Source organism: Labrus mixtus, chromosome 4, assembly GCF_963584025.1.
Source record: "Labrus mixtus chromosome 4, fLabMix1.1, whole genome shotgun sequence".
Lineage (NCBI taxonomy): Eukaryota > Metazoa > Chordata > Actinopteri > Labriformes > Labridae > Labrus > Labrus mixtus.
This window is the reverse complement of record NC_083615.1, coordinates 7,635,243-7,660,149: the sequence shown is the minus strand read 5'-3', so window position 1 is coordinate 7,660,149 and position 24,907 is coordinate 7,635,243. Positions and strand designations below refer to the sequence as shown.

The 24,907-nt window shown below is 37.3% G+C and overlaps 2 protein-coding genes across 3 annotated transcripts; both read right to left on the bottom strand.

Moving 5' to 3' along the window:
* Positions 1-220: 220 nt before the first annotated feature.
* Positions 221-6,401, bottom strand: tph1a (tryptophan hydroxylase 1 (tryptophan 5-monooxygenase) a). Of its 2 annotated transcripts, none has more exons than XM_061035570.1 (11): positions 6,219-6,401; positions 4,034-4,168; positions 3,716-3,899; positions 3,532-3,632; positions 3,367-3,434; positions 3,074-3,270; positions 2,852-2,987; positions 2,632-2,758; positions 2,421-2,516; positions 1,298-1,431; positions 221-1,164 (listed from the first exon to the last, which is right to left on the bottom strand). In XM_061035570.1, the coding sequence occupies exons 1-11, from the start codon at positions 6,306-6,308 to the stop codon at positions 990-992; spliced, it is 1,443 nt and encodes a 480-aa protein (XP_060891553.1). In that variant the 5' UTR covers positions 6,309-6,401; the 3' UTR covers positions 221-989. The 2 variants fall into 2 exon arrangements, with proteins under 2 accessions (XP_060891553.1, XP_060891554.1); XM_061035571.1 differs by lacking the exon at positions 6,219-6,401 and adding an exon at positions 5,100-5,339.
* An 8,598-nt stretch (positions 6,402-14,999) lies between these two features.
* saal1 (serum amyloid A-like 1) lies at positions 15,000-22,955 on the bottom strand. The gene is made up of 13 exons (XM_061035572.1): positions 22,799-22,955; positions 20,724-20,905; positions 20,415-20,516; positions 19,382-19,465; positions 19,151-19,230; positions 18,999-19,058; positions 18,804-18,919; positions 18,154-18,322; positions 17,788-17,870; positions 17,489-17,674; positions 16,839-16,996; positions 16,619-16,711; positions 15,000-15,327 (listed from the first exon to the last, which is right to left on the bottom strand). The coding sequence occupies exons 1-13, from the start codon at positions 22,800-22,802 to the stop codon at positions 15,250-15,252; spliced, it is 1,395 nt and encodes a 464-aa protein (XP_060891555.1). The 5' UTR covers positions 22,803-22,955; the 3' UTR covers positions 15,000-15,249.
* Between the last annotated feature and the right edge of the window lie 1,952 nt (positions 22,956-24,907).

Sequence of the window (24,907 nt, the reverse complement as noted above, 5' to 3'; positions counted from 1 at the left end):
CAAGCACTTGTTCATGTTAGTTGTAACTGATTATGTACTTTTTTTTTTTTTTTTTTTTTTTAATGTATGCTATTATCTCTAACTTCCCAACCTGGACATAAAATCTCTTTCAGGGATCCTTGTGTCTCCATTGTGTTTCTCAGTGATAGTCATCAGCATCTTCTTCTGCATTCATCATCATCACAAAGCCATCAAAAAGTCACAAGTTAAGAAGGTAACATGCCTTTTGACACACTTGTGTAGACACAATAACATTTTATTTGTTTAATAGTTTGAGACATAGCCTACACATAATGTCTATATTTCTTTACAGTAGAAAAATAATGTTTTGATATCAGGAGTACTACAGTTAGATGTAGATAATCAGAATCATCACTTTAAAACAAAATAGTTTCAGGTACATGGGCCATATCTGTCATAGTCAGCCGTCAAAACATTCTTATAACACTCGTTTTCATTTGTATATTTCCCTCAACAGCACACAAAAAGGAATGTGATACATACACCGAAGGAATAAAAACGATACAGATCATACATATCACTGAAGTGAGGAAGATTAAATGTGAAGAATAATAAAATGAAATACAAAAAAAAATCACATGATAATATACAATAGCAGAGTTAACAATAAAATGATGAAGCCACATCTGTGCTTGTTACAGCTGGAAAGGATCTTAGAGGATAATAAAGTAAGGACATTGACTGTTTGCCGTACAGAAACCAAAAGAGACAAGTACAACTGAAGCTCAACAGTGAGTCAGATAAAGCAGCTCTTTGGGTTTGTGCAGTTTACTCATTTCATTGTCTAAACATACCTAATGTGCCCTCTGTACATTTTATAAGACAAATACCATGCAGTGGAAAAAACAGAGCGTTTAACCAAAAGCAGTGCACATTCATTGAACTGACAAAGGGCAATAAACAGGCAGTATCTATACAGCGGTGCCTTGGGGTGAATGACAAGCGTTGACAAACTTGTGAGTGGGCAGTCAGACGCCCTGCTGCTTGTTCAGCCGGATGAGGGCGTCGCCGACTATGTCCAGCTCATGTCGAAGCTCCTCCACTACGCTGTTGATGCTTGGAGTGTCTTTTAGCACGTCCACACTCTGGGTGTACGGGTTGTATCTGACTGTGAAGGGACGCTTGATTGTCTTGGCAAACTCCCTAAAGTAAACAAAATATTTTGTAGATATTTATCAGAGTAAATAAAAAAACAAAACAATCAAGTTTGTGAATAATTTCCATCTATATTCTTAATTATCTTATTCGAATAAGTTTACCAAGCATCCATGCTCACCTCATCTTGACTTTGGCTTCCTCAAAGCTGTCTGACACAAAGTAGACCTCCTGAAAAGTTGTGATGATGCATTCTTGTTTGGATGTAACTTTGGGGTCGAAAGGCATTATCCTTGCATTGCCAGAAAGTGCATGCTGTAAGAGAGAAACACAGGAAATATGTTGCAGCCATTGTATATAACACTGGCACACATTTGGGTCTTTTAATTGAACGCAAACAATCTTAAAGCTGCTGTGAGGAACTTTTAGTTTGTGTTCATTTTGGCGCCCCCTGTTGACAAAGTGGTAGCTTAATCTCTTTACTAATCTTGTCCTGTGCATTTGTTAGTCGTGTTTTCAGACAAAAAAATCTCATCCCGCTTTCGTTTAACTGTCAAACCTATTACTTACTGTGAATCTTTTATGCAGAAAATGTAAACAAAGAAATTCCCAGTTTGCATTTCGCAAATCTCCTCGTCTGACGTCTATCTGGTTGCAGCAGTTTAAAATATCTAAATAACTTTATATTTGAAAAAATATATGAATATTCTGCTGCACACTTTACTGTCACTTTATAGTAAGCGAACAACATTTGACAATAGCTTCCCCAGGTTAGCCCAGCAGCAAGGTACAGTTAGGCGAAATGCGTTGTTCGCCCACAATAAAGAGAAAGTCATTTTCAGTGTGCGATTATTATTTTTTTAATCAATTTGTTCCTGCAACCGGACAGAACCTGAGAATGTAGGTTGGCTCTGCACTGGGTAGCCTAGCCTGTTGGTCGTTAAAATAACTTCATTAAAATAAAAAGTCTTACTCCTTGTTGATGGTTGTTTGCTTTTTTTTAGTTAGTTTAGAGAAAACAGTTTAAATATCAGTCTCCTTCACAAGTAGATGAAAACTCTTCACAGGAGTTTTAAAAGGAGTTGTTTGGTTTAAAATGTGAAGACATCATTAGTGACTTTTCTATATTCTTAAATCGGTTATTTCATTGATTTGCCAGTGGGTTTATAGGTATATATATATGTATATATTGCTCTTAAAGCAGTTTTTATTATATTAAAGATGAGCTGATACATTTACTTGATTAAAGATGAGGATTGAGTCTGTGTTGTACACTCTGTACATGCCTTTGTTAAAATGTTTACCTTAAGCTCACTAATAGATGACAGCAGTCCTGCTCCGTATGCTCGCAGCTGCCCTTCTTGTTTGCATAGGCCAAACTCCACCGTAAAGAAATAACACTGTGACAAAGGAAACAGAAACATGAATAATTTATTTTTTAAATCAAGGTTTTGCATTGAGAAAACCTTCATTGATATTGATCTAATCAAATGTGCCTGCATAACTGTCACTCACTGTGGCCAGTTTCTGAACTGAGTCATCTGAGGCCCCGAGTGAAGCGAGCCCGATCTCCTGAGAGAACTGGGCAAAGCTGGGCTCAGCTAGAAGTGGGACGTGACCCAGAAGTTCATGGCATGTGTCCCTTGATAACGAAAGATAAAATAGTTTTAGGACCAATAGCTCAGGATAAACACTGAGAATGCCTTTTCTGAATATGCTTGAGTGTATTACTCACGGCTCTGGGGTGTATAAGGGGTCGGAGCTGTGCCGCACATACTGAGTACAGTGGAAAACACGGAAGGCCAAACCAGCAAGGAAGTCGCGCGGGGACAGATAACCTGCCACAGGCCTGATGGTAAACCCAGTGCGCTCTGAGAAGATTTGAAAACACAGATGAGTAAAAACATTTTCATGTTTTTATTTGAAGCAAAATATTTAATTGAAATGAAAAACCGACCTCTGAGAAAGCGTGAGACATCTTCCAGCTGAGGAATGTTGTCCTCCCGAAATTCACAGTATTTGGACAGCAGAGGCAGGTTCTTCAAGTATTCCCGGCAGGCGTGGGTGGGGTACAGCTTGTTGAGCTCCCTGTATACAACTCCCCAAGTCTTCACTTCCTCCTCTGTGAACTCAATTTGAGGAATGGGATCCCCACTGTAACAAAAACAAAAAAAAACCAATTCTCTTATTATCAGATTAAAACTTAAAACATTTCCAAAATAACCAACTAAAAGTCAAATAAAAACTCACTGTTTGAATGACATGGCAATATCAGCAAAGTACTTTCGCCTTTTCCGGTAAACATTGTCCTTGAAACCCTGAAAAGAGCAAGATAGAAGATTTCAGTGTAATTCAAATAAAAGTAACGTCCACTGTGATGATTTAACCAGAGGGCTAATTTGAGTCTATACATACTGGATGATCTGCATCCAGCTCAGAGCCGTACATGAGGACACGGTTTGCACACTTGTCCAAGTCTGAAATCTTCTTTGGGAACCAGGGGACATTATACATGTCTGAGACGAGAGGAAGACATGGTGTTAATTTTTCTTTTGTAAGTAATATACTTGTAATACATTATCTGCAGGATTTTATTTACCTTTGTCTTGTAGACACGAGTTATCTGGAGGCTCCATATCAACCACGTTCACATGCTTCCGCAGCAGCTGGATGATTTCATTCAGTTGTTCGTGGTCGCTGTCGCAGTCCACAAATATTTCAAACTCAGAGTTGCGTCTCTTGGATTTCCTGGACTCTATGTGGACGAGGTTGACGTGATTTTCCTGCAAGAAACATAAAGAACCATTGCTAAGTGGCCCACAATTTTTATTATCAGTGCCAAAAATGAGTAGGCTAAGTGTAGGTATAACATGGATATCCAGATAAAAAGAATGAAGCAAAGTGACTCTGTCCTTACTTGGAAGAGTTTGAGTGCCTTCACTAGTCCTCCCACTTCATTCTTGAGGGAAAAGATGATTGTTGCTCTCTCTTTTTCTGATGTATTCTTCTTTTCTGAGTTTTCTTCAATTTTTGTGAAGGTCGATTTGTTTATCTAAAAGCAGTAATGAAAAAAAAAAGTCAAATTTTTAGTTGAGGAACAGCTTTGCCATTGACTGACCGACTATGGTCATGTGAGGAGATTTTTTACTTTTTAGTAGTTTAGTTTAATCTGTGATTATATTACCCAGACATTTTTTTTTTTTACTGCAAATCCAGAAAGTAAAGAACTGATCAAACAGAAAAATAATTAAAGTAATAGGGCACCACTAGTAATAGTTGAGTAAAAACAGCACCTAGCCCTGAACTGCCAAGTCTTGTAACCCTTCAACACCTTTATATCAAAGTACTGAGTTCAATTTTTAATGCTACACATTTGTATAAACCTGATTTGGAGAACTAACTCACTAACAAAATGCATTTCCTTCGTGCCTGAACCATGGAGGCAGCGAAATATATCAAGTAAAAGCACAACTTCTAATCACTCTAAGAGCTTTTTAAAAACCCAGTGAACAAAAACAAGCAAACATAAGCAATGCTGCATCTGAAGCTAAATAATCCTGTAACCCTGTAAAGGAAACATGGGTAATTTCTTGAAAATCATATTGAGAAAAGAAGCAATATTAATGCAGAAGCTTTAGATAACATGTGGATGATAACGACCCCTCTTCCATTTCAGCACCCTGGACAGCGCTCTCACTTACGCGCTGCACAAACAAGTGAACATTCACGTAATCCTGCATTAGGTTTTAGTAGGAAGACTTTACGAGCCAACAGCACAGACAAACGAATCTGTTATGATTGACTGCAACGATTTCGCGTTCACTTTAGTTTTACAGACACCTCTGAGACACTTTTTTTTATTCCTGTCATGCGCAACTACGCTCTGAAAAAATTTTTTTAATGCATAAAACTGTATTTTTTTTTTAGAAAATGGATAAAAGGCAATACAATAATCGGTTACATTTAGTCGTGTTGCTTCCTACCACATGTCGCCCATCGAGTATTGTGCAGGCAACGCGGCACAACAGATTTCGGTAGAGCCTTGTCGTTGTCGGTACCATCGTATTGGAGACTGGATCAGGACGCTTCCCAGGGTCAACTCTTTGCGTCTCGGTTTAACGAAGATGAACTTGTCTCTGTCACAAAGAATCGCCTTACTACAATCTCATTTAGAAAGCCGGGAAGCCTATTATTAGCTCCTCGCGTGTGAGTGTCTTAAAAGACATTAGGCAGCGTTTAATCAGCGCGCACGTTAGGCTGCTGATTTACAGATGCTCCTCATTAAAACTTTACAAAGATACAGGCTGCAATTAGCCTGTTGTTTTAAAAAAGACAATGCGAATACATACTAAATATAGAATATGGAGTTTGAGAGTTGTGGCTTACATCTGTTTTTCTGATGAATTGCATAAAGAGCCCCGTGTTGAGATTGAAAAAAAGTTTCAGCTGAAGTTCTCAGAGACACAATCGCATCTAAAAAGTAAACATTTCGACTTTTTTTAAAAAACGACTTATTCAAAAAAAATATTATGTCCCCTTATTCATGTCGCGAAATTGTGGACATGGAAAAAGGAAATAGGCTAAATGTAACCAGCACAGAAAAATCTAACATAAATTGTAAATAAATAAATAATAAAGAATCAATATGTTGTACAGATATTAATAGTATATGTAGGCTACTTTAGAATATGGTTTGTTGATCGTCACAGGATCGTACAGTGTCATTTGCATGTGCTCAAAGGGGAAAATACAGACCCTGGTCGCTTTATCTTTTATCTAATCTTTCTTCTACCATGGAAATCCGCAATCGATGCGCAGGTTGAGCAATGATTAGTCCTACATGGCATGCAATTTTAACTTAGCCTATTCCTCTTTAACCCTCTTAACTCTTTGACGTAATTTACTGCAACAAAACGGCTTAAATTAATCTGCGCTGACGACAACATGCATATTCATTAAGACGCCCAGGACCGATCTATCCACCAACACTAGCCTTTTCACAAACAAGAAAAAGAATCTACCTTTTTGGTTTTATAGCCTTTCTGAAGTTGTTATTAGAGAAGAAAAAAAAAGAACCATTCATTTGTCATAGAAGTTCTTACCTCATTGTTGAGCAGCTTTTCTTCAAAGCCAATGTTCATGGAGTCAAAAGATCTTCCTCTACGTGGTCCCTCGTTTTTGTTTGAGTACATGTTAAAATACTGCTGTTTTTTGCCCTTTGTGCTATTCTTACAGGTGGGTTATCTAACTAGCCTCCTGCTTTGTATAATGGACTGTCTACCCCGATAGGCAGCGCGCCTTGCTATTTAACAACAGGCTGAAATAGGTGGGGGCCATAATCCTACCCACAGGAGCAAATGAAAAAAGAGCAGCCTTGCTGCGTCAGTTGGGAGAGAATGGGGTATCTCTTATTTCACCTAAAGGTATAAGGCAGTGTCAGTGTAGTGAGATCAATCGCAATGCCTTAAAGATTGAAATAACAGAATTAACTATACCTCGATAAAACATTTCCCATTTTTGTGTGAAAGTAAAATCAGAATCTGTCATGAAAGTGTTAAAAACAGGACACAAATCATTGTTTTATCTTCTTGTGAAAGGCAGGTCTTATACCAATTTAAGACAAATGTGTAAAATGTGTCATCATACTGAGATTGAACTCATTCAGTTTGGATACAAACTGTGTTTGTGCAGTGCAAGCTGTTAATTCTCCTTGTTTGTTGACACCTTGAGACTAAGAAGAGGTCAAGGTTTAAGAGGATTTAAGTGTAGCCCACCTGCCTTCATTGTACAGTGATCCAAACATGCCCCCCTTTTTCAAATCCAGCCCTCTGCACTGTAAGCACCTCTGGGTTCTCGTGCACATAGCACATATAATCTGCATGTTTTCTCGTCTTTAACACTGTGAGCCTTTTAATAAGATCACGACAATCAGTAGGAAAAGCTTCAGGGGCCTCTGCAGGCCGAATCATGAAGAGTGAGCACACATGCGTGCAAGAGACCTCATTACTTTAAACAGCTGACACCACTGTTCTCTAAGCTATAGTCACTTTACAATTGGGGACGATGAGATGTCTTTGTCTGTCAGGCTGGGTACACAAGTCTTATGCAGTGATGGATACATGTGGCTGATGCACATGCTTCTTGTCTCAGGTGGTCCTGGCCTGTGTCACTCGTGACATGGACAGATGCTTTACACGACAAGAACCAGTGAAGGGGACTTCCTGTTTTTAGGAACTGAATCCAGATCAGATCACTGCGTTACCAGGGGCGTCTGGCTTTGTTCTGGTGCTGCAGGTGTTGTCCATTTAAATCCACCCAGCACCAGTTAACTAAACAGAGGAATCAAAGAGTCTTTAACGGTAACTACATCTACCAGTATGCATTGCTCATGAAGTCCACAGCAACAGAAACTCCCTATAAGATCAGAGAGGCAGGAGTGAACATGTTTACCTGACTGTTTGCCTAAGCTCCTCATCAACACCACCTACATATGACAAGCAGTTCTGCTTCAGTGTGCAAACATAATATACACTACCCGAGCCGCAACACACAACAGACAAACAATAAACATGTCAAGTGTTGAAAGCTCACCTGAAACACAGAACGTCTCCAATTTACTTCTGCTTACAGTTAGCACTGTTGGTCACATTCAACGATACTAATCTAAATGAATACTCAATACTAAAAAATGATATGTAGGTATTTTATAAAAACATAGACTTGATAAGGAACATAACAGTCAGCCACTCTGTTTTTCTGTTGGCCATATAATTAGAATTAGTGCCAAAAAAAACAACAGCCAATCAATTGAGTAGGTGATGATAAAATCAGTTCTCAAAAATATTTGATTTTCAGCAGTAGTTTCAAATATTTTTGTTTTGTTAGATCTCTTCAAATAGAAGAATTTTCTCCTTTCTACTTGATCCATAACTATTCATTAAATATTAAAATATTAAATATCTGTATTATGGAGAGAAAAAATGAAGACGTTACCACTCAGGAACATCTATTTTTATAATTTTTACTTTTCTGACTTAAACATCAGGCTTTAGATAGACTAAACCACATGTTCTTTCAAACAAAGCTTGGACAATCTGTTAGTTGTTGGTGTCATTGATTCCTGATTGGATCTCCAATGCTAGGGCAGAAGACTAATACTCAAAACAAAATTGCATCATAAGAAATAGTAATACATTTAAAATGGTAACTGTTGAGTTGTTGACTGTTATGATATTGCACCATTCTGATGGAGGTGTTTAAGAGACGTGATATCCAGTCCAGTCTTACACATGAAGAATCAAGCACACAGGCTTCTAAAAACGTCCAAAAAGGTCACAGGTCAGGGTTTGATAAATTCATTTTAACTGTGTTAAGAAATTACTTCTTTTGATATTTTCTTTTTCACTGGTGTAATGATCTTTTAAAAAACAATCTAAAATGTATCATGACTTAACAAAGAGCATTGACATTTTCCCAGCTTTAACTGACATTACTCTCTCAGCTGGTACCACACTTAAGTCGTTTGCCATCATCATGTGATAAATGATCTGGCAACATTTCTTCTTTGCTGCCCCTAAACAGGAGTTTTGCATTGGCACCATTATAACTATCTTTGCTGCGAGCTGCTGTTTGTAAGGAAAAAGAAGATTTAGATTGGGGCGGTGGGTGTGTATGTAAAAATAACAGTGTCAGATTGTTGCATCACAAAGTTGCCAATACGCAAAACCTTATTTATTCAGAGACATTTCTGATACTCTTACTGGTATCTGAACATCTCTAAATAAAATCCTCCATGCATGGCCCGATCATTCCTACCAGAACACAGCTGTGAACGTCACTAGTAACGCCCCATAATGCTGCTGCTGCCTGAGAGGCATTGTAGACCCTATAGAGCTAATATAGATGCTGAACCTATGACGCATACATGGATAAATTATTGTGACTTGTTTACTCATCACGAGGAGAGAAAGCGTGGGAAAGGACAAAGCCTGCTGAATGGTTTGTCCATGGTGCGGTTCATGATTCAGTAATGAACTGTTCTTTTTATGAATCCCCAAACGCTGATATGGGCAGTTTGTAAGCAGATCTACTTAGAAATAGATTTTAACAGACACAAACACTTTAATGCTGCAGATGCTCTGGCCATGTCTTTGATCTTTTCCGCTCCTGGTTCAGACCTTTTTGATTTAAATCATAGACTACTGTATGCAGTTTACAAGTCATGCTTGTTCCTGTTAACTAAAGCTTTCTTTGATAGATATGACTACACTATCTTTTACAAGAAGCCCTGAGGATTTTGGTGTATGTAGTCTCTGCTCTGCCATTTAGAGGATAATAGACACTTGTGCTTTGAGTTGCTTTACCTAGGGTCACAGAGGGCAGCATAATTAAGATGGCTCATTGTGGTTTACTACTACGATGACATACACACCTTGTGTGTTGAGCTTCTGTGGATAATTAGCTTCAAGGGCCAGCTAATGTGCCCCAATAATTCAGCCATTAATGAAGGTGAAGATTGAACTCATTCTCATCTCCAGTAATCCATTAACGCTGTGACATAAATATTCTTTCACTTTAGATTCCAAAAATCATGTTGACGATTACTTATTTTGTGTCCTTAAATTTCTTGTTTCTGTGTTAATATATACTTTCACCTAGTTACAGCTCCCTGAACTCGGTCACCTTTACTCAATGTTGCTATCTTCTGTGTCATGGTGGAGCTCTTTGTCCACTACTGCAGTCAGATGGTTAGATTAGATAGACTTTTGGCATGGACATCACAGATACATTGGACGAACTAGGTGCATTGTTTCAGTGGTTCAGCAAACATGCTAGTTCTCAACACCTGTCCACAGGAGGCTTTTGAAAAGGAAACATTTTTAAAAAATAGGAAGAACTTGTGAAGAAGCTTATGTTTGAAGAATCAAGGTGTCATTTTGAAAGAATATATAAATACAGTTTGACCTAAAACAATTTTACAAGGCCTTATTTCTGATCCCTCTTGAGGTTATTGAAGGGGAGATTCTGTATTGTCTGAGCCGCACTCTGGCCAGTCTGTCCCAGTTCTGTTCACTTCAATCAGAGGGATTTACTGGTAGAGTCTGAGCATCAAGCTGCAAGACACCTCTCTGGCTAATCTCACCCCTGGTACTAAGAAAATACCCAACATGAGCATTAGACTGTATTAGAACATAAGCCTTACACCACATGGGGCATTTTGAAGACAAATAATACTGAATTACTACAAGAATCATTCCTTGGTATTTTACATCCTCCACAGGAAGCTCAGAAGTCTCTCTGTTTTTGAGAGGGATTTAGTTTCTGGTTAGAGTTATGCAAAGGGACAAATGCCACCTGCTATGGAGGTTTCAAACTTTTGTTACATTACTGTAATCACAAACCTAATAGTGTCAACTTGGTCATTTCAGTTTTATAAAACTGCTACAGCAGCACAGGAAACCCACCAGAGAGGTCGGACAAAATAAAGATAAAGAAAATAACTTTGATATAGACGAAGATATCATTTAAAAAGTGTATATCTCCCTTTTTAATGGGAATATTTTTCAGTACTATTAAAAAACAAACAAACACAATTTCACAAAAAATGAAAACACAAAGACTGAGTTGGCAGGGGGAGCAGGATAGACTGGTTAGTGGTTATGTCACATGACCCATTTACAGAGGCTGTAGCCCGCGTCGCAGCAGTCGTGGGTTCAAATCCGTCCTCTGCCCTTTGCCGCATGTACCCCACTCTCTCCTCCTAATATTTCCTGTCTCTATGCAGCTGCTTCATTAATAAAAAAAGCAAAAATGGCCCAAAAAATATCTTAAAAAAACGATAGCTGAAACTGAACTAAGACACAGCAGATAAAGAAACAACTCAAATAGTATTCAGCTTGTTAAACACGAAGAAATTCACAAAGGGTCTTACTTCAAAATCTTACCATGATTTAAAAAAATCTGTTATTTGTGTGTTTAAAAAAACAGTTTTTTCTAGATGATTAACAAAACTCTGTTCTCAGTTTATCTTTACTGTAGGAAAATACAATTTGACACAAATTCACCTAATCTTTTGCAATATAAAAATCCAGGAGAAAATAAAAACAAAAGAAAGCACGCATATAGTTGTTCACTCAATGAAAATATTTGAGCATTGCATTAACAAACTCCTTTATAAACAGAAAATATATTTTTGACATTTTTTTGACATCTCAAGCTTCTTTGTTTTGTGATTTTTTTTTCTTGCAATAGAAGTTGACATTCAAATCAGACAATAAATACCAGCACAATGGTATCAATTCTTGTTTCATAATTCACTCCTTACTTAAATTTAGCAAAGTCTGGTTCAGCTTGAGTGCATGTTTCCTCTCTTGTTTCCACCTGCGAGTATTACACCGATGTTATTTGAATTTCCAGAGAATCCAAGGTCTCCTAGCAGGACTTCATCACTTGGATTCTAGCCTTTCACCCGATGCTGAGCCGTGTTTGAACAACTATCTAATCAGAACAGTGAATGGCCTGCTTACGTACACTTCCTGCAGCAGGACTACATCTCTTTAATTAGCTCCAATTCTTCATTGCAGAACAAACAGCAGCATATGCCACGTGGTGACAGGCGTCAGCTTAGACAAGGACGGCAAAGGACACCCATAAACACCTGCCGCCTTTAAAATAGAAACGCTCGACATGGGGCGAAAAAAAGGGTATCACTTCAATCAAAGGGTCACTGTAAGTATCATGCAATTAATCAGGAAATATTTCTGCTTGTGGTTTCCAACGTACACAAGTGGATCATTTAGAGTCCAGTAATGTTAATCATTTTGATTAAATTATGATAAAAATAAATAGTTATTTTACATATCAGTTCTTTTAAAAATGTAACATTAACTTACTAAGATTTACCTGTTTTACGGTTAAATAAGTCATACATGTATAATGATTATTTTAAAGAAAACCACAATTATGCATCTTAATTTACTCTGGTACAAACTGATAGGTTTGATAGTTAGTTAAGTAGCCTTTATTACGCTGTTTAGAAACAAAACTAACTGCTAACTTCTCGTTCTGTAGATAAAAACTAAAATACTCTGGGTTTTTTTTATTCAATGTTTTATAGGATGTAAAATATTTATTTTAGAAAACATACTGAGCCTGCCTCTTTAAAGATTCTTGTGAATGAATTGTTCAACCTCTGCTTACATTTGCTGATGACAATGTCACAAATGAATGAACTGCCTTTGTGAAGGTGAACACTGTTGAGCTTCATTTCTGTCTAGTTTAATCAATTCAAATATCCTACCAGGTAACAAGCAGAAAAGGCAGTTCAGGCGAATGCAAACACCAACATCACTGCATCACTTCTTTCTTCTTTTTTTTTTTTTGCGAGATTCTGTTGACAAGCGATAGAAAGCCAGGAACTCAGGAAATGGACTGAAGAGGGGCTTTGATTGCACCCAGTGACATCATGTTTTTTTATTAACATGCCTTGAACAGGTGGTTGTGAATAGGCTGGGCCTTGGAATCAAAGGAGAGGGAACGTGACACTGCACATGCATTCTTCATCCCTTCATTATCCCTTCTCCTCGCCCAGCAACAGATGCTACACCAGAGCCTTTTAGACACTCAAGAGGGCTTATTTTTAAAAAAAGAAGCCCTGATAGAATTTTTAATTTTCCAGAAATGTGTTATTTGTATCATCCTTGAAAAACTGTTTTAATCACAGACTTTGTCCAATCTAAGAAGGCAGCTTAACACTTTCTCCTGAAATATTTCACTGTATTATCCCCCAAAAAAGAACCAATCCCAAATCCCTTCATTAACCTTCGTCAATTGTTCAAAATCAATGTTTTGATCATCAAGTGTTTAACGTGTGGCAGTAGTGTTACAATCTTTCAAAGTTACATAAGGACCAAAGTGAATTTTCACACACAAACGTGAGACAAAAATAGAAAACATTTCTCTAAAAGGCAAAATGTCAGGTCATTTAAAAGACCAGCGAGTTGTGTGGGCAGAGGTAAACAGAAAAAGAAGGAGCTGACATCAAACATCAGCGTCAGACATGCCTTAGCGTCGCTGACGTGTACGATGCATCAGGCACACGAGGTGCGGCCTGCCGTGTTGTGTGCATGCAGTCAGATCATATCAAGCCGCTGTGAAAACTGGCAGACTGACAATGAGGTTTGGCAGGGTAGCAAGAAACATGTGGACTTCATCTTGATCACTGTGACAGGCTGCGTCTTGGAGCGAGGCCTGAAGATGCAGCACCCAGAGTCAGTGGCCAAAAGTAATCTAGAAAGGCCAAGCATGCATCATTCTAGCCATTTACAACACAAACAGGACATGACTTGTAGATCAAAAGCACCAGCCACGTATGTGCATCTTGAGTCTAGTCAAGGTTCACGTGTGTTTTTTTCCCATAGGGTGATCTCTGTCCTGCACACACTCTGGCCATCTCGGGATTTCCATTAGAAAGAGTGTTCTACATATCAATCCAAGCTTTAATTAAAAAGCTGCTATATTCACAGAGCCTTCGTAAGCTTACTGGAAATGCGCAGGTCGTCCTGCTCTTGTCCATGAGTGGGCGAAATGGTGCATTTGGAAACCAAATGAGATCATTGTTGCCAGGCTTGAGCCTTTCATCTAATTTCATTGTCGTTACCGAGTGACTGTCACCCTCTGGTAAACACTTGATGTTGTCATCAGCATTTGTACCATTACTCATATGCTTGAAAGGTGAGCCAATACACACTCAATAAATGTGACAGAAATGAAACTTTTCCTCATCTTAAAAAATAATAATAATAAATAGTTTTATTTATTTTGATCAATTGAATTTGATTGTCCACGAGATAATGAAAACACATAAAAATGATAAGGATACAAAACTGCATTTAGGAATACTTATTTTCTTGAAGTGGTAAGGGAGAAAGTGGAAACTAGCTGTCTTCATACATATTGCTTTAAAAATGTATCTAAATTATTGAGTATCCATTCAGAAAACAGGGTCAAAGATTTCTACTGTATGGTTATTTTTTCATGCTAAGGAGTCTGTTGTTAACTGTAGCCGTGCTAACCCTGCTCAGTCATTGTTGCTGTTTAAACTTAAAGCTTGGGTTGAATGAAACAAAATTAAAATGAAGGTTTTTTTAATGCCATTAACGCTTTTCTACCTAACAGTGTCACCCTAATAGGTTGTCACATTGAATTACTGTCACTTTTTTATGTTTTTAATTGACAATCGTTAGAATCTTAAACTTCACTTTAATTTATTTATTTTAGAAACACATTTTGCTGTTTTTCTTTTGGGTTTTATCTCACAGCTAGCAAAAATCATTGGCACCAAAATAACATTGGTGCTTAAAAGATAACTTCTGGCTTGTTGCACTCAGTGGTGTAGTGGTGCCTAAAAAGTGGGTATACTCTTTAATTTTTACCCCAATTTTCTTGTTATGTGGCCCGTCCAGCAGAGGGTAATCGGCCTCTGTTATAAACAGTGACATGTGAGACTCCTTTAGAATATTTAGTTAGTGCGTAGTAGCCGATTAGAGCCGATGAAGATAATTTGAAATATATAAAATAGGATTTTTTCATTTCACTTGTAATTGTTGGGAATAATTGAATCATTATTCGGGAAAAGATTTCAAGTACCATATACATCAAAAGAGCATTTTATTTATTAAGATTTTGAGAGCATTGCCCTTTTGTATGTATTTTTTTTCTTAAATATTGAGGTTTCATTGCTGACTTGCACTAATCCTTTCTTAAAATATATATATATATATATAAATGCAACAAAACCTTTGTCACTGAGGGACTTTTCTGCTGATTGCTTCGAGCTCCGCATGAAGCCAGAATGACGTGCTGTTAAAGCCTCTAAACACAAGTTCTTGAAAAATCTGTTTAATAAAAGTCAAACTCATCAAAACAAAAAGAACATTCACATTAAAAAAAGAGAACAAAACTAGACAGTCTTTGTCACATTGTCCACAGCTGGTGATTGTGTGACATCTTTGTTAAGTCCAATGGAAATCCAAACAGTACACCTCGGAGCAGGATCCTTGGGAGGGGAAATAGCCGTAACTATAAAAAGCCGAGGCAAGACTCTGGATGAGAGGTGAGCACTCGATGGGCATCTCACACAGGAAACTGTTCCCTCACAACGTCTGCCAGTCGGGGATCAGTCTCTGACAGCATCGACTGCAGGTGCTGAAACTGAACAAGAGGAAGACGGGCAGGATGGAAATATAATGTTTATTTTCCACCGGAGATTCATCCCATCACACATCTTTACATGACACAGGGTCTAAAATTAGTCCCCGACACTTAAGTGACAGCACTTTGCACACGAGGACGAGACTTTCCATGAAGAAATGTGTGGAACAGCATCAGGTCATGTAATGTCATTAAATCTAATTTATAAAAAGTGAAAAAGCTTTTTTTCCAGAAAATGTTTTTAAAAATTAATCTGCAAGACTAAGAAGCTTTAATTATTTTATATTAATACCTAGTAAAAGCTTTAATTAAATGTAGTGAAATCATTTAAATAATTTAATCTTAAATTACCATTTTAACTGTAATAGAATTAAATCACTTAATATATATTTTATTAGACATACGTCTTAATGTAGGAACCTCAAATCTTTAAACTATCATCAGTTTGGTTACCCTTATAATAATTTAAGATCCAAACACTGTAAAGAATTCTCCTCCATGAACAGAGTCTTATCCTTAAAGCTATTTCTATCTACTCGTCATTCACTTTGCACTCACATGCCGGGATGACACGTGTGAATATGTCCCCATTCCAACTCTGCAATTACGGTATCAGGAGATGCTGTAGACCATCAGACACTCCCATAGTGAAAACTGGGCCCCTCTCTTTTTGGACAAGATTAGGGACTGAGAATCATTTGAGTGTCATTTAGAAAAGCTCCTGAGAGGATCTTTATGGTTTGTGGTGACCATGTTTGGCTCTTCATCTGACACCTACCGTTCCCCTCGTGGCAGCAGCCCTACACATCAAGACTTATAATATAGGAATAGACAATCTTTATGAATTCGTGACTATTTATACTGACGATCTTTATTGATTTGTATCTCACAGAAGAGGCATTAGTATTAATTTGTATCTGTTTCATAACCAGCTAAAAACTTGTAACAGGAGCTTCGAGAGCACATTTTGAAAGCCCTGGCCTTTGTTAAGTTCTAATATATAAAAAGAGAATTTATAGACTTTTTTCCCCACTGTCACTAGGAAATCACTGAATCCCCTCACCCTAAACAACACACATCAAATCACACTTCAATCACAATCACACACATCACTTATTTGCCTCCTGTATATATATTTTCTATTCAACAGCACTCTTAATGCATCCTGCCTCTATGATCAGGTATTAAAGCCTCACAGCTCATGTTTGAACAACAAAAGAAAACTTAAATTCTAACTACTCAATAATTGAATAAAATTATCATCAAAATTGATTTTGGAGAAAGCACTTACAGAAGTCTTGTAGTTGTGAACCAAACAGCCCAGCGCTGTGAGACAAGTCTTCTCTGTAAGATGACCTTCCTTCACCAAATCTGCCACAGTTGTCTATAAACACAAAACAGACAGTTGAAATAAGAAATCAAAACTCTTCTTGCCTTTTCTTTATCATGACAAACAGTTGCATTTAAGGAGCTCAGTAAACAATCTGATCCAAAATGAAATCAGAAAATACCTTTGGAATCTGAGCGCAGATGTCAGCCAAAAACTCGGCTGCGATCTCTGCCAGCGTCTGGAGCTGTTCATCTTTTGTGTCTTCTTCATTGGTGTCGTTATTTTTACTCTCACTGTGGTACTGAAGAACCCTCAAAACTGCTCCGATAAGAGGAAGACCTAAAGGAGACAGACAAAGGGAAGTGCAGCAAAAACATGCAATTACTAATAAGAACCTGGCATATGTCAATTTAAATGAGAGATATTCCAATAATTATAGTCTCAAGTCATGCTGCCATTTATTTTTCTTCCACTTCTTTCTGCTAAAAGCAACTACACTGTAAAAGTCAAAATAAAACATCTTTGACAACCAGCTTCTAGTCAGCATCATGTTTTTCTACCATTTTAAATTAAATATAATTTTCTAGAATATGTTTTATATTGTCTTAACAGTGTTTCATTTTATTCTGTATTACGTCTATCAACTCCACTTGGACAGCTTTCAGGTTTACAACCAACAGCAACAATGACCATTGTTTGTGTTACATTCATTTTGGTCTTCATTCAGGGAACTAAATGGATTTAAAAAAAAGGGGAAAATCCCGGTTGACCACAGTGAAATCTGGGCTAAATTGCACAACTTCATAACAATGGAGCTGTTACAAAACGTACTTGCATCACTTCTGTTATGCCACTGATCCTGGCACCTGTAAAGTGCCTGCAACACAGCAAACGCTTGAACCAAAATGCTCTTCTGCTCCAGCAAGACGGCCGAGAGATCATTTGACTGGCAGAGGTCGTCGCACACGACATCACAGACAAAGTCCCACACTTCTTTGCCTGGTCCATCCGGGGCAGCTAGAAGAGACCATTCCACAAAATGTTATTTGTTGTGAAGTCAGTTCAGTCTTGTGTTGGATTTGATGCCAATAGCTGAACTCCATCAAATAAACTGTGTTGACTGCTCTTACCAAAAGCCTGCATGCCCTCGTCTATGGTGGTCAGGAGTTGGAGGGCATGAAGATAAACCTCTAGGCCATTTGGACTCTCTGATCTGTGAAAATGTTTAACTCTTATAATCAACATCCTCACATTTAGTTTTAGAAGCTTGCACTTTGCTCAACAACAAATAAGTCGAACTCTATTTGCGAGGCACATTTCATACACAGGGGAACACAATGTGCTTCACCTAAAAAACAAAAAAGGATTAGCACCACCACAAAGTGCAAACGGTAAAAAAAAAAAAAGGAATTTAAGACTCAGAGCTCAATTATAAGCTCTATAATTCCTGCAAAGTTTCTCAAACATTTCCCAAAATGTCCACTTCAGATACCCACCTCAGCTGCTTGGCTGCCTCAAGAAGACACGAGGCCACGTCCTGACGGCCTTCACCATCGGCCTTCTCCTCCTCCTTACTCGGCTCAGCGGTGATCCATCTCTTCATCAGCTCTTCATCGAGGTCAAAGAGTTTTTCAACCAGCTCTCCAACCTTCTCCAGCAGGTCAGCTGTACAAAAAAAAACAACACAGGGCATTTAAAACAATAACTACATTTTTGGCGAGACAATAGTTTAAAAAAAAAAAAAAAAAAGAAGTCTGTTCCCCTGTGGAGTATTCTTGTAAAGGAGCAAGTTCAGTTAAAATTCACTGTTTCTCATCAAAAGGCATCGTGTATATCCTTGTGTTCACAACAAATATGCTGATTACAAATTTACAAAGCATGTTTTCTAAAGTATTTAAATCCATCCATTTTTTGTTGCAGCATTGTATTTTAGCTTGCAGCATTTTTGCCACTTATGCATCAGTGAAATACAGGATGGCTATTTGAAGTGGGTTGCAAATATGCATGTGTCCTTAATAATAACAAGAGGGACACAAAAGCAGCTTGGATAAACTACATACTGGTCATCTTCATTCAATGCCTACCAGATATTTAATTTTATGCACAATAAATGTATTGTTCAGCGGAAGAAAGAAAAGCTCCGTACTGTTGGTGGAACAAAACATGATGAAACAGAGGTTGAAGAGCACGGACGTCTCCTCTCGTATTCGCTGAAGCCACAGGGAGCAGACATCTTTCTGAGACAAACAGGTCAGCAGCAACCTGCAAACACAATCAGAGAGGATTAGCACTACTCTCTCAGTCTCTGCGTCACATGTCCACAAATCAAGCACATTTTTACCTGCTTGTTTCCAGAAGGGTGGGCGGATCTGGTTCCCCAAGAAGAAGCAACAGCACAGCGCTGTGGACACAGGGAGTCACATCGGTCAGAATGACTAACAGCGGTGTACAAAACCTTTAAATGGTAGATTACAGATGGTGACTTTGACCCACCCCAAGTCTTCATGCAGGCTAAGAGTCAGACAGGTTTCCGGGAAGCAAGCAATATTCCCAAGAATTCCTACACAAATTTCCTAGAGAAGCAAAAGAAAAATAATCTTATAACAATAATCAGCTTTAACTATAGAGCACTTTTTAAAATCATGTTACAATACAAAACCAAATCATCAAGTCTAAGATTATATTTTGACTCATCATTTATAAACGTTACAGGATTTGACTCACTGTGAGACGTGGACAGCGTGATTTGGCTATAACCCCGAGAAGGATGTCGGTAGCTTTGAATTCCTGCAGAAGACCTGCAACATCCTGCAAACAGTTCGCAATAAACAGTTATTAATAAAGTAAACCATTATTAACCACAATCAACATATTACACTAACTAAGGAAAGTACTGCAATAAATCTTACCTTCAGGAAGTTATATTGTTACATTGTAATTAAAAAACCATTAAAGAGATGTTGATTTAAACCTATTAATAATTAGGAGTCCATGGTTTGTGGGCCAGTTTGATGTAATTGCATTCTAAATTAGAGCCCAACCGATTAATCGGCCAGCAGATAATATCGGTCAATATTAGCGTATCGATATCTACTAATGTTATCTCCAATATTACAAGATTGATTCCCCTCTCAAATAGCATATCACTAGCATTTCTCTTTCTGGCAGTCACCAGCAGAGTGTGCTATATGGATAACAGCAAACATTATCAGTGTGTAGAGGTGATGCATAAAAGAATGAAAGATATCGAGGGGATATATCAGTATCAGATTTTTTTTTCTCTTCCTATCATCGATATCGGTCCCAAAAAATCTCATATCAGTCAGGCCCTATTCTAAATAATTGCAACAAACCAGAACATCGTTACTTTCCTTAAGGTATGATTTATTTTAACTCTTACTGTTATAATTCAGTTTACAGCAGAGGTAAACTGGTAAAGGAAAGTATGGTGTTATTAATGTGCAGTACTGTATCTTTAGCAGACACAAAAGTTACAATGTGATCATATCTAATATTTTGTTGTTAAACATTCAATCACAGATTGTAGTTTTAATTATTCTTCCTTGAACAACACCAATAAATAAATGACTAAAATTGACATTGTTTACAAATTAAACACAGTTTTTGTAAAACATTTACAAAATAGAATTCGTCCACTTTATCACCTGTTTATTTCCCCGTTTAAAAGGGAATACCAATTTGCAAAAATTCAGCGTTATCTCAGAAAGTGAACCTTTTCGAGATTCACATACTCTACCTTGTCCATTGCCATATCCCAGACTTTACATAGATCCTCCTCATCATCATCAGCGAGCTGCATCTCACCCTCAGAGTCCGACTCCAAATGTGCCGTGACCATCTAGAATTTTACACTTGTTAATTAATAATGGCATTTAAAGTGGGAAAAACTATTGTCATTCTGAGATCAAGACAATACATGCACTGAAATGATGTTGTCACTATCTGATCATTATTCCATCAGTATATCAAAAGGTCTATTTCACTTTAGTGAGGCAGGATTCATCAGGAAGTGACACTGTCAAAAATGTTGTTGTTCCCTTCTTACATTGATGAGACGAGTCAGGGTGCTGAAAATCCAGTGCTTGCTATAAACTGTGTCTCCAACGGCATCCAAATCTTCCTCGTCCTCTCCATCGTTTGTGTCGTGGGGTGGTGATGGGTTTCTGTCAGTTTCAAGAGACTGTATTCCAGTTGGAGATGAGGATCTTTCGGTTTCCCTGCCAGAGTCTGGAGAACGAAAAAAGAAAAACATGTTGCAGGAATTAAGAGACGAGTGACATAACACCACGTTAAAAACAGGGATTCTCTGGGATTCATGTACGGAGGCTGTAGTCTTCCAAGCGGGCGCCCCGGGTTCAAATCCAGCCTGTGGCTCCTTTCCCGCATGTCATTCCCCACTCTCTCTCTCTCCCTGATTTCCGACTCTATCCACTGTCCTGTCTCTCCATTAAAGGCACAAAAATACATCTTTAAAAAACAAAAATAAACAGGGATTCTCTATTTTTGTTGCAGCAAAAGGTAGTTTATAAAGCAGGACTGCCTAATAGTACAATCATGCAATAAACCTAACCATTTTTTTTTTATGTTTCAATATTGTGACATTAATTAAAGAGGCATTTATTTTAACCTACTGACATTTGTGGTACTTTTGTTTGTGGTGTTTTTGACACAAGACGTTTATGTTGTCCACTTAATATAATCTATTAACACAAGACACAAACTTTATCCTGACAAAAGATGCATAAAGCAGAATAAAAAAAAAAAAGGTCATCTATCTGGAGAACAACACCTTTCATAAAGGAAAATAACTTTAAGTTCTATTCGAGAAAATTTCCACAGAGAAGAAATTGTTTATTTTGTGTGTTTTAACAACCTGTAATAACACATGTCAACTTGTCTTTGCATACTGGCCTTCAAACAGCTCCGCTTGGCTGAGTTGTGGCACAGTTTGATTTGGCAAGGAACTGAAAAGATTGGTCGCTTATGTCGTCGTCGGGCTGAGAACGTGAAACATTTTTCAGCTCTACTTACCTTTTTATTGTTTTTACGCTGATATTACTTAAACAATTAACACTTTGTCTTTCTGTTTTTAAGGAGCTAAAGCACAAAAGCAATAGGGTTTATTGCTTATAGAATATACAACCAACATTATAACGCTGCATTTAAAGGAGAGTCCACATGGAAGAAACTGTGTCTCCTCGTTTCTCATTACACCTCTCCTTCTCCAATAGGTTCGAACTATCATACTGACTGACCTTAATTTGTGGTCAAATAAGTCCATTTAACTAACCAAACTCAACTCTACTCAACTTTATTTATATAGAATTACACACAAGTTCCACAATAATGAATTATCCATAACAGAGCCTGTAAAAAACTGTTCAAGGTCGTTGTAAATTCAACTCTTACATTTATTTTTATCCATTTTATATTAGATACAAATGCTGTAAATCCTACTTGTTTGTTTTTATTGATTAGATAAATCCTGTTTGAATTTTTATATAAAAATAACATGGTCCAAAATTTGAAATGGCTGTAAGAAAAATATTAAATAACTTCAAACAGTGGATCCCTTACAGTCAACATTTGTGTTTGTGTTCTGGCACACTGAGCAACATGTCAGTATGTCTTAAAGAGAAATGATGACAAGGATATCAAACAGTCAAATGTCAACATGGATTATAAAATCTTGAAAGCAGGACTGCCTAATAGTACAACCATGCAATAAACCTAACCATTTTTTTTTTTATGTTTCAATATTGTGACATTAATTAAAGAGGCATTTATTTTAACCTACTGACATTTGTGGTACTTTTGTTTGTGGTGTTTTTGACACAAGACGTTTATGTTGTCCGCTTAATATAATCTATTAACACAAGACACAAACTTTATCCTGACAAAAGATGCATAAAGCAGAATAAAAAAAGGTAATCTATCTGGAGAACAACACCTTTTATGGCTAAAGGTAACAATGCTGAAGATGAAAGTTAACCATAGTGAGAGGGGGAAACTCTGCAGTCGATTTAACATTCAGCAATTTAACCAGACTATTAACAGTCGTTTGATATGAAGGCTAGCTTTCATATTCTTTAAAACAGTACTTTAGACAGTTTTACTCACCCATAGTGACCGAGCCTTACAAGCCAAACATTTGGGTAATACGGAATGCTTTTTTAAAATCGCATTCAATTTGTCACAGTGGACATTTCAAGCAGCCTCCATTTAGTAAAGAATCGCTATACGCATGCGCGAAGTGTTTACGTAGGTACTGCGTCGTCTTCCTCTTGTGGTCGACCACCTGACGTTAAAGTTAACGCCGCCATCTACCGTCAGCAAGGGAAACGACAGGCTGTCCAGGCGCGCCTGTGAATGTGATGAGAAGTCAGAAATACTTCATTAATCCGGGCGTTACAATTATTCCCGGCAGAATAGGGCCTATAAACAGACACAGATAAGAAATAAGCATCAAGATCTATGAAATAAGGAAGAAACAGAAACAATCAATTATATGTAAAGTAAAATCCAACTCTAAATGTAGAAATGGCCTAAATAACATAAATAAATATAGCAAAAAGTACATGATATGTACATCCATTTGTGTTACCCTTACCATATTTTACTTGACCTGATTCGTGGCTCTCAGTTAGGCTACAGTTTCAGCAACTTGTTGAGAAAACGTATTGTTAGGTGCTTGTAAAAATACAAAGCAGAGCATTTAAATCCAGGTCAGTCCAACTTATTTTTTTGGTAAAAACCTTATCCTAATGACCTCTATAACTGTACTCATATTTTCAATATCATTTCTTTATTACACTTGATTTCATGCTTTGATATTGTGATGACTGTCATAGTGAGATCAATCAAAATCTGTTGGTTTTCTAAGAACTGGAAAAAGACAGAATATCTACAATAATGTAAAGACCCCATCCGGCAAGATGATTTGAGCTAATAGTTTGCATCTATTCAATATATATATTTTTTTTATGACAGAAAATAGGACTCAAGGTAAGTCCTGTAGGCTACTGGACAGTTTATTGAATGTCCCTTTAAAATATTTTGAAGCACCACAGGTGTTGTTTCTAGGTCGATGGCCGACCTTGAATCAGAGCAAATCGGCTCATTCTAAAACGTCAGGTTCACTTTCCTTCTGTGAATTTTCAAAGTCCATCCATCAAACTAATAGGAGCACCAAATCTTACAAAAATATTTTACAGAAACATTTCAGGCTTCGTGTTGTAAAGTGAATCATTTTAAGTTTATCAGACATAATTTAACATATGAGCTACACATTATTATTTTATATTCTTGTGTTTTTTTACAGTTACTACATTAAACTAGTGAGCCACCCACTTTTGACAGTCTTACCTATAGCTTCTTAATTGTAGCTGGAAAATGGAAATGAACAAACTTTACTTCAGATTGAATCACTGTTAGTCACATTAAGCCTTCTGGTGTGTTGAACTGAACAACATTATAAAATAATGAAAGTGAAAAAATCCCCATATCAAGATCAGTCTTTAAGGATTCAGATCAAATCTTCACTTGTTACTAAATGAAAGATTAACAGAGATGTTAACAGTGTTTTAATCAGCGAAGTGCTGTAAAGGATTTCCTTTCATTGCTTAAAAGTTATTCAATATTTCTTGCAATAAAATATAATTCCATTGAATATTGCAATGGCATGCTACGACTGAAATGGTAAATCCACAGAGAATCACCTTTAACTGTCATGATAATGACTTCTATGTCATGGTATTCAGTCACACAGTCATATCATATAGTGAGCTGAATCTTTGGAGTTCAGGCTGCTGATCTGACAACACAACATGTTCGATGTAATATTTATTGTCTATGGTTCGATGTCAACACAGACTCTGGCAACTTCTGGCTTTTTGTGACGATTGACCGATTAACTACAGAAAGAATCCATTTATAAGGAAAATAACTTTAAGTTCTATTCGAGAAAATTTCCACAGAGAAGAAATTGTTTATTTTGTGTGTTTTAACAACCTGTAATAACACATGTCGACTTGTCTTTGCATACTGGCCTTCAAACAGTTCCGCTTGGCTGAGTTGTGGCACAGTTTGATTTGGCAAGGAACTGAAAAGATTGGTCACTTATGTCGTCGTCGTCGGGCTGAGAACGTGAAACATTTTTCAGCTCTACTTACCTTTTTATTGTTTTTACGCTGATATTACTTAAACAATTAACACTTTGTCTTTCTGTTT

Excerpts from the sequence above, each read along its gene's own strand:
- tph1a (XM_061035570.1), bottom strand. The coding sequence starts at position 6,308 with ATGTACTCAAACAAAAACGAGGGACCACGTAGAGGAAGATCTTTTGAC. Across the intron at positions 3,633-3,715 it reads CTCGTGTCTACAAGACAAAG|ACATGTATAATGTCCCCTGG; the intron begins GTAAATAAAATC and ends CTCTCGTCTCAG. Across the intron at positions 2,988-3,073 it reads TGTCTCACGCTTTCTCAGAG|AGCGCACTGGGTTTACCATC; the intron begins GTCGGTTTTTCA and ends AAATCTTCTCAG.
- saal1 (XM_061035572.1), bottom strand. Across the intron at positions 20,517-20,723 it reads CCCTGACTCGTCTCATCAAT|ATGGTCACGGCACATTTGGA; the intron begins GTAAGAAGGGAA and ends GTAAAATTCTAG. Across the intron at positions 18,920-18,998 it reads ACCCTTCTGGAAACAAGCAG|GTTGCTGCTGACCTGTTTGT; the intron begins GTAAAAATGTGC and ends TTGTGTTTGCAG.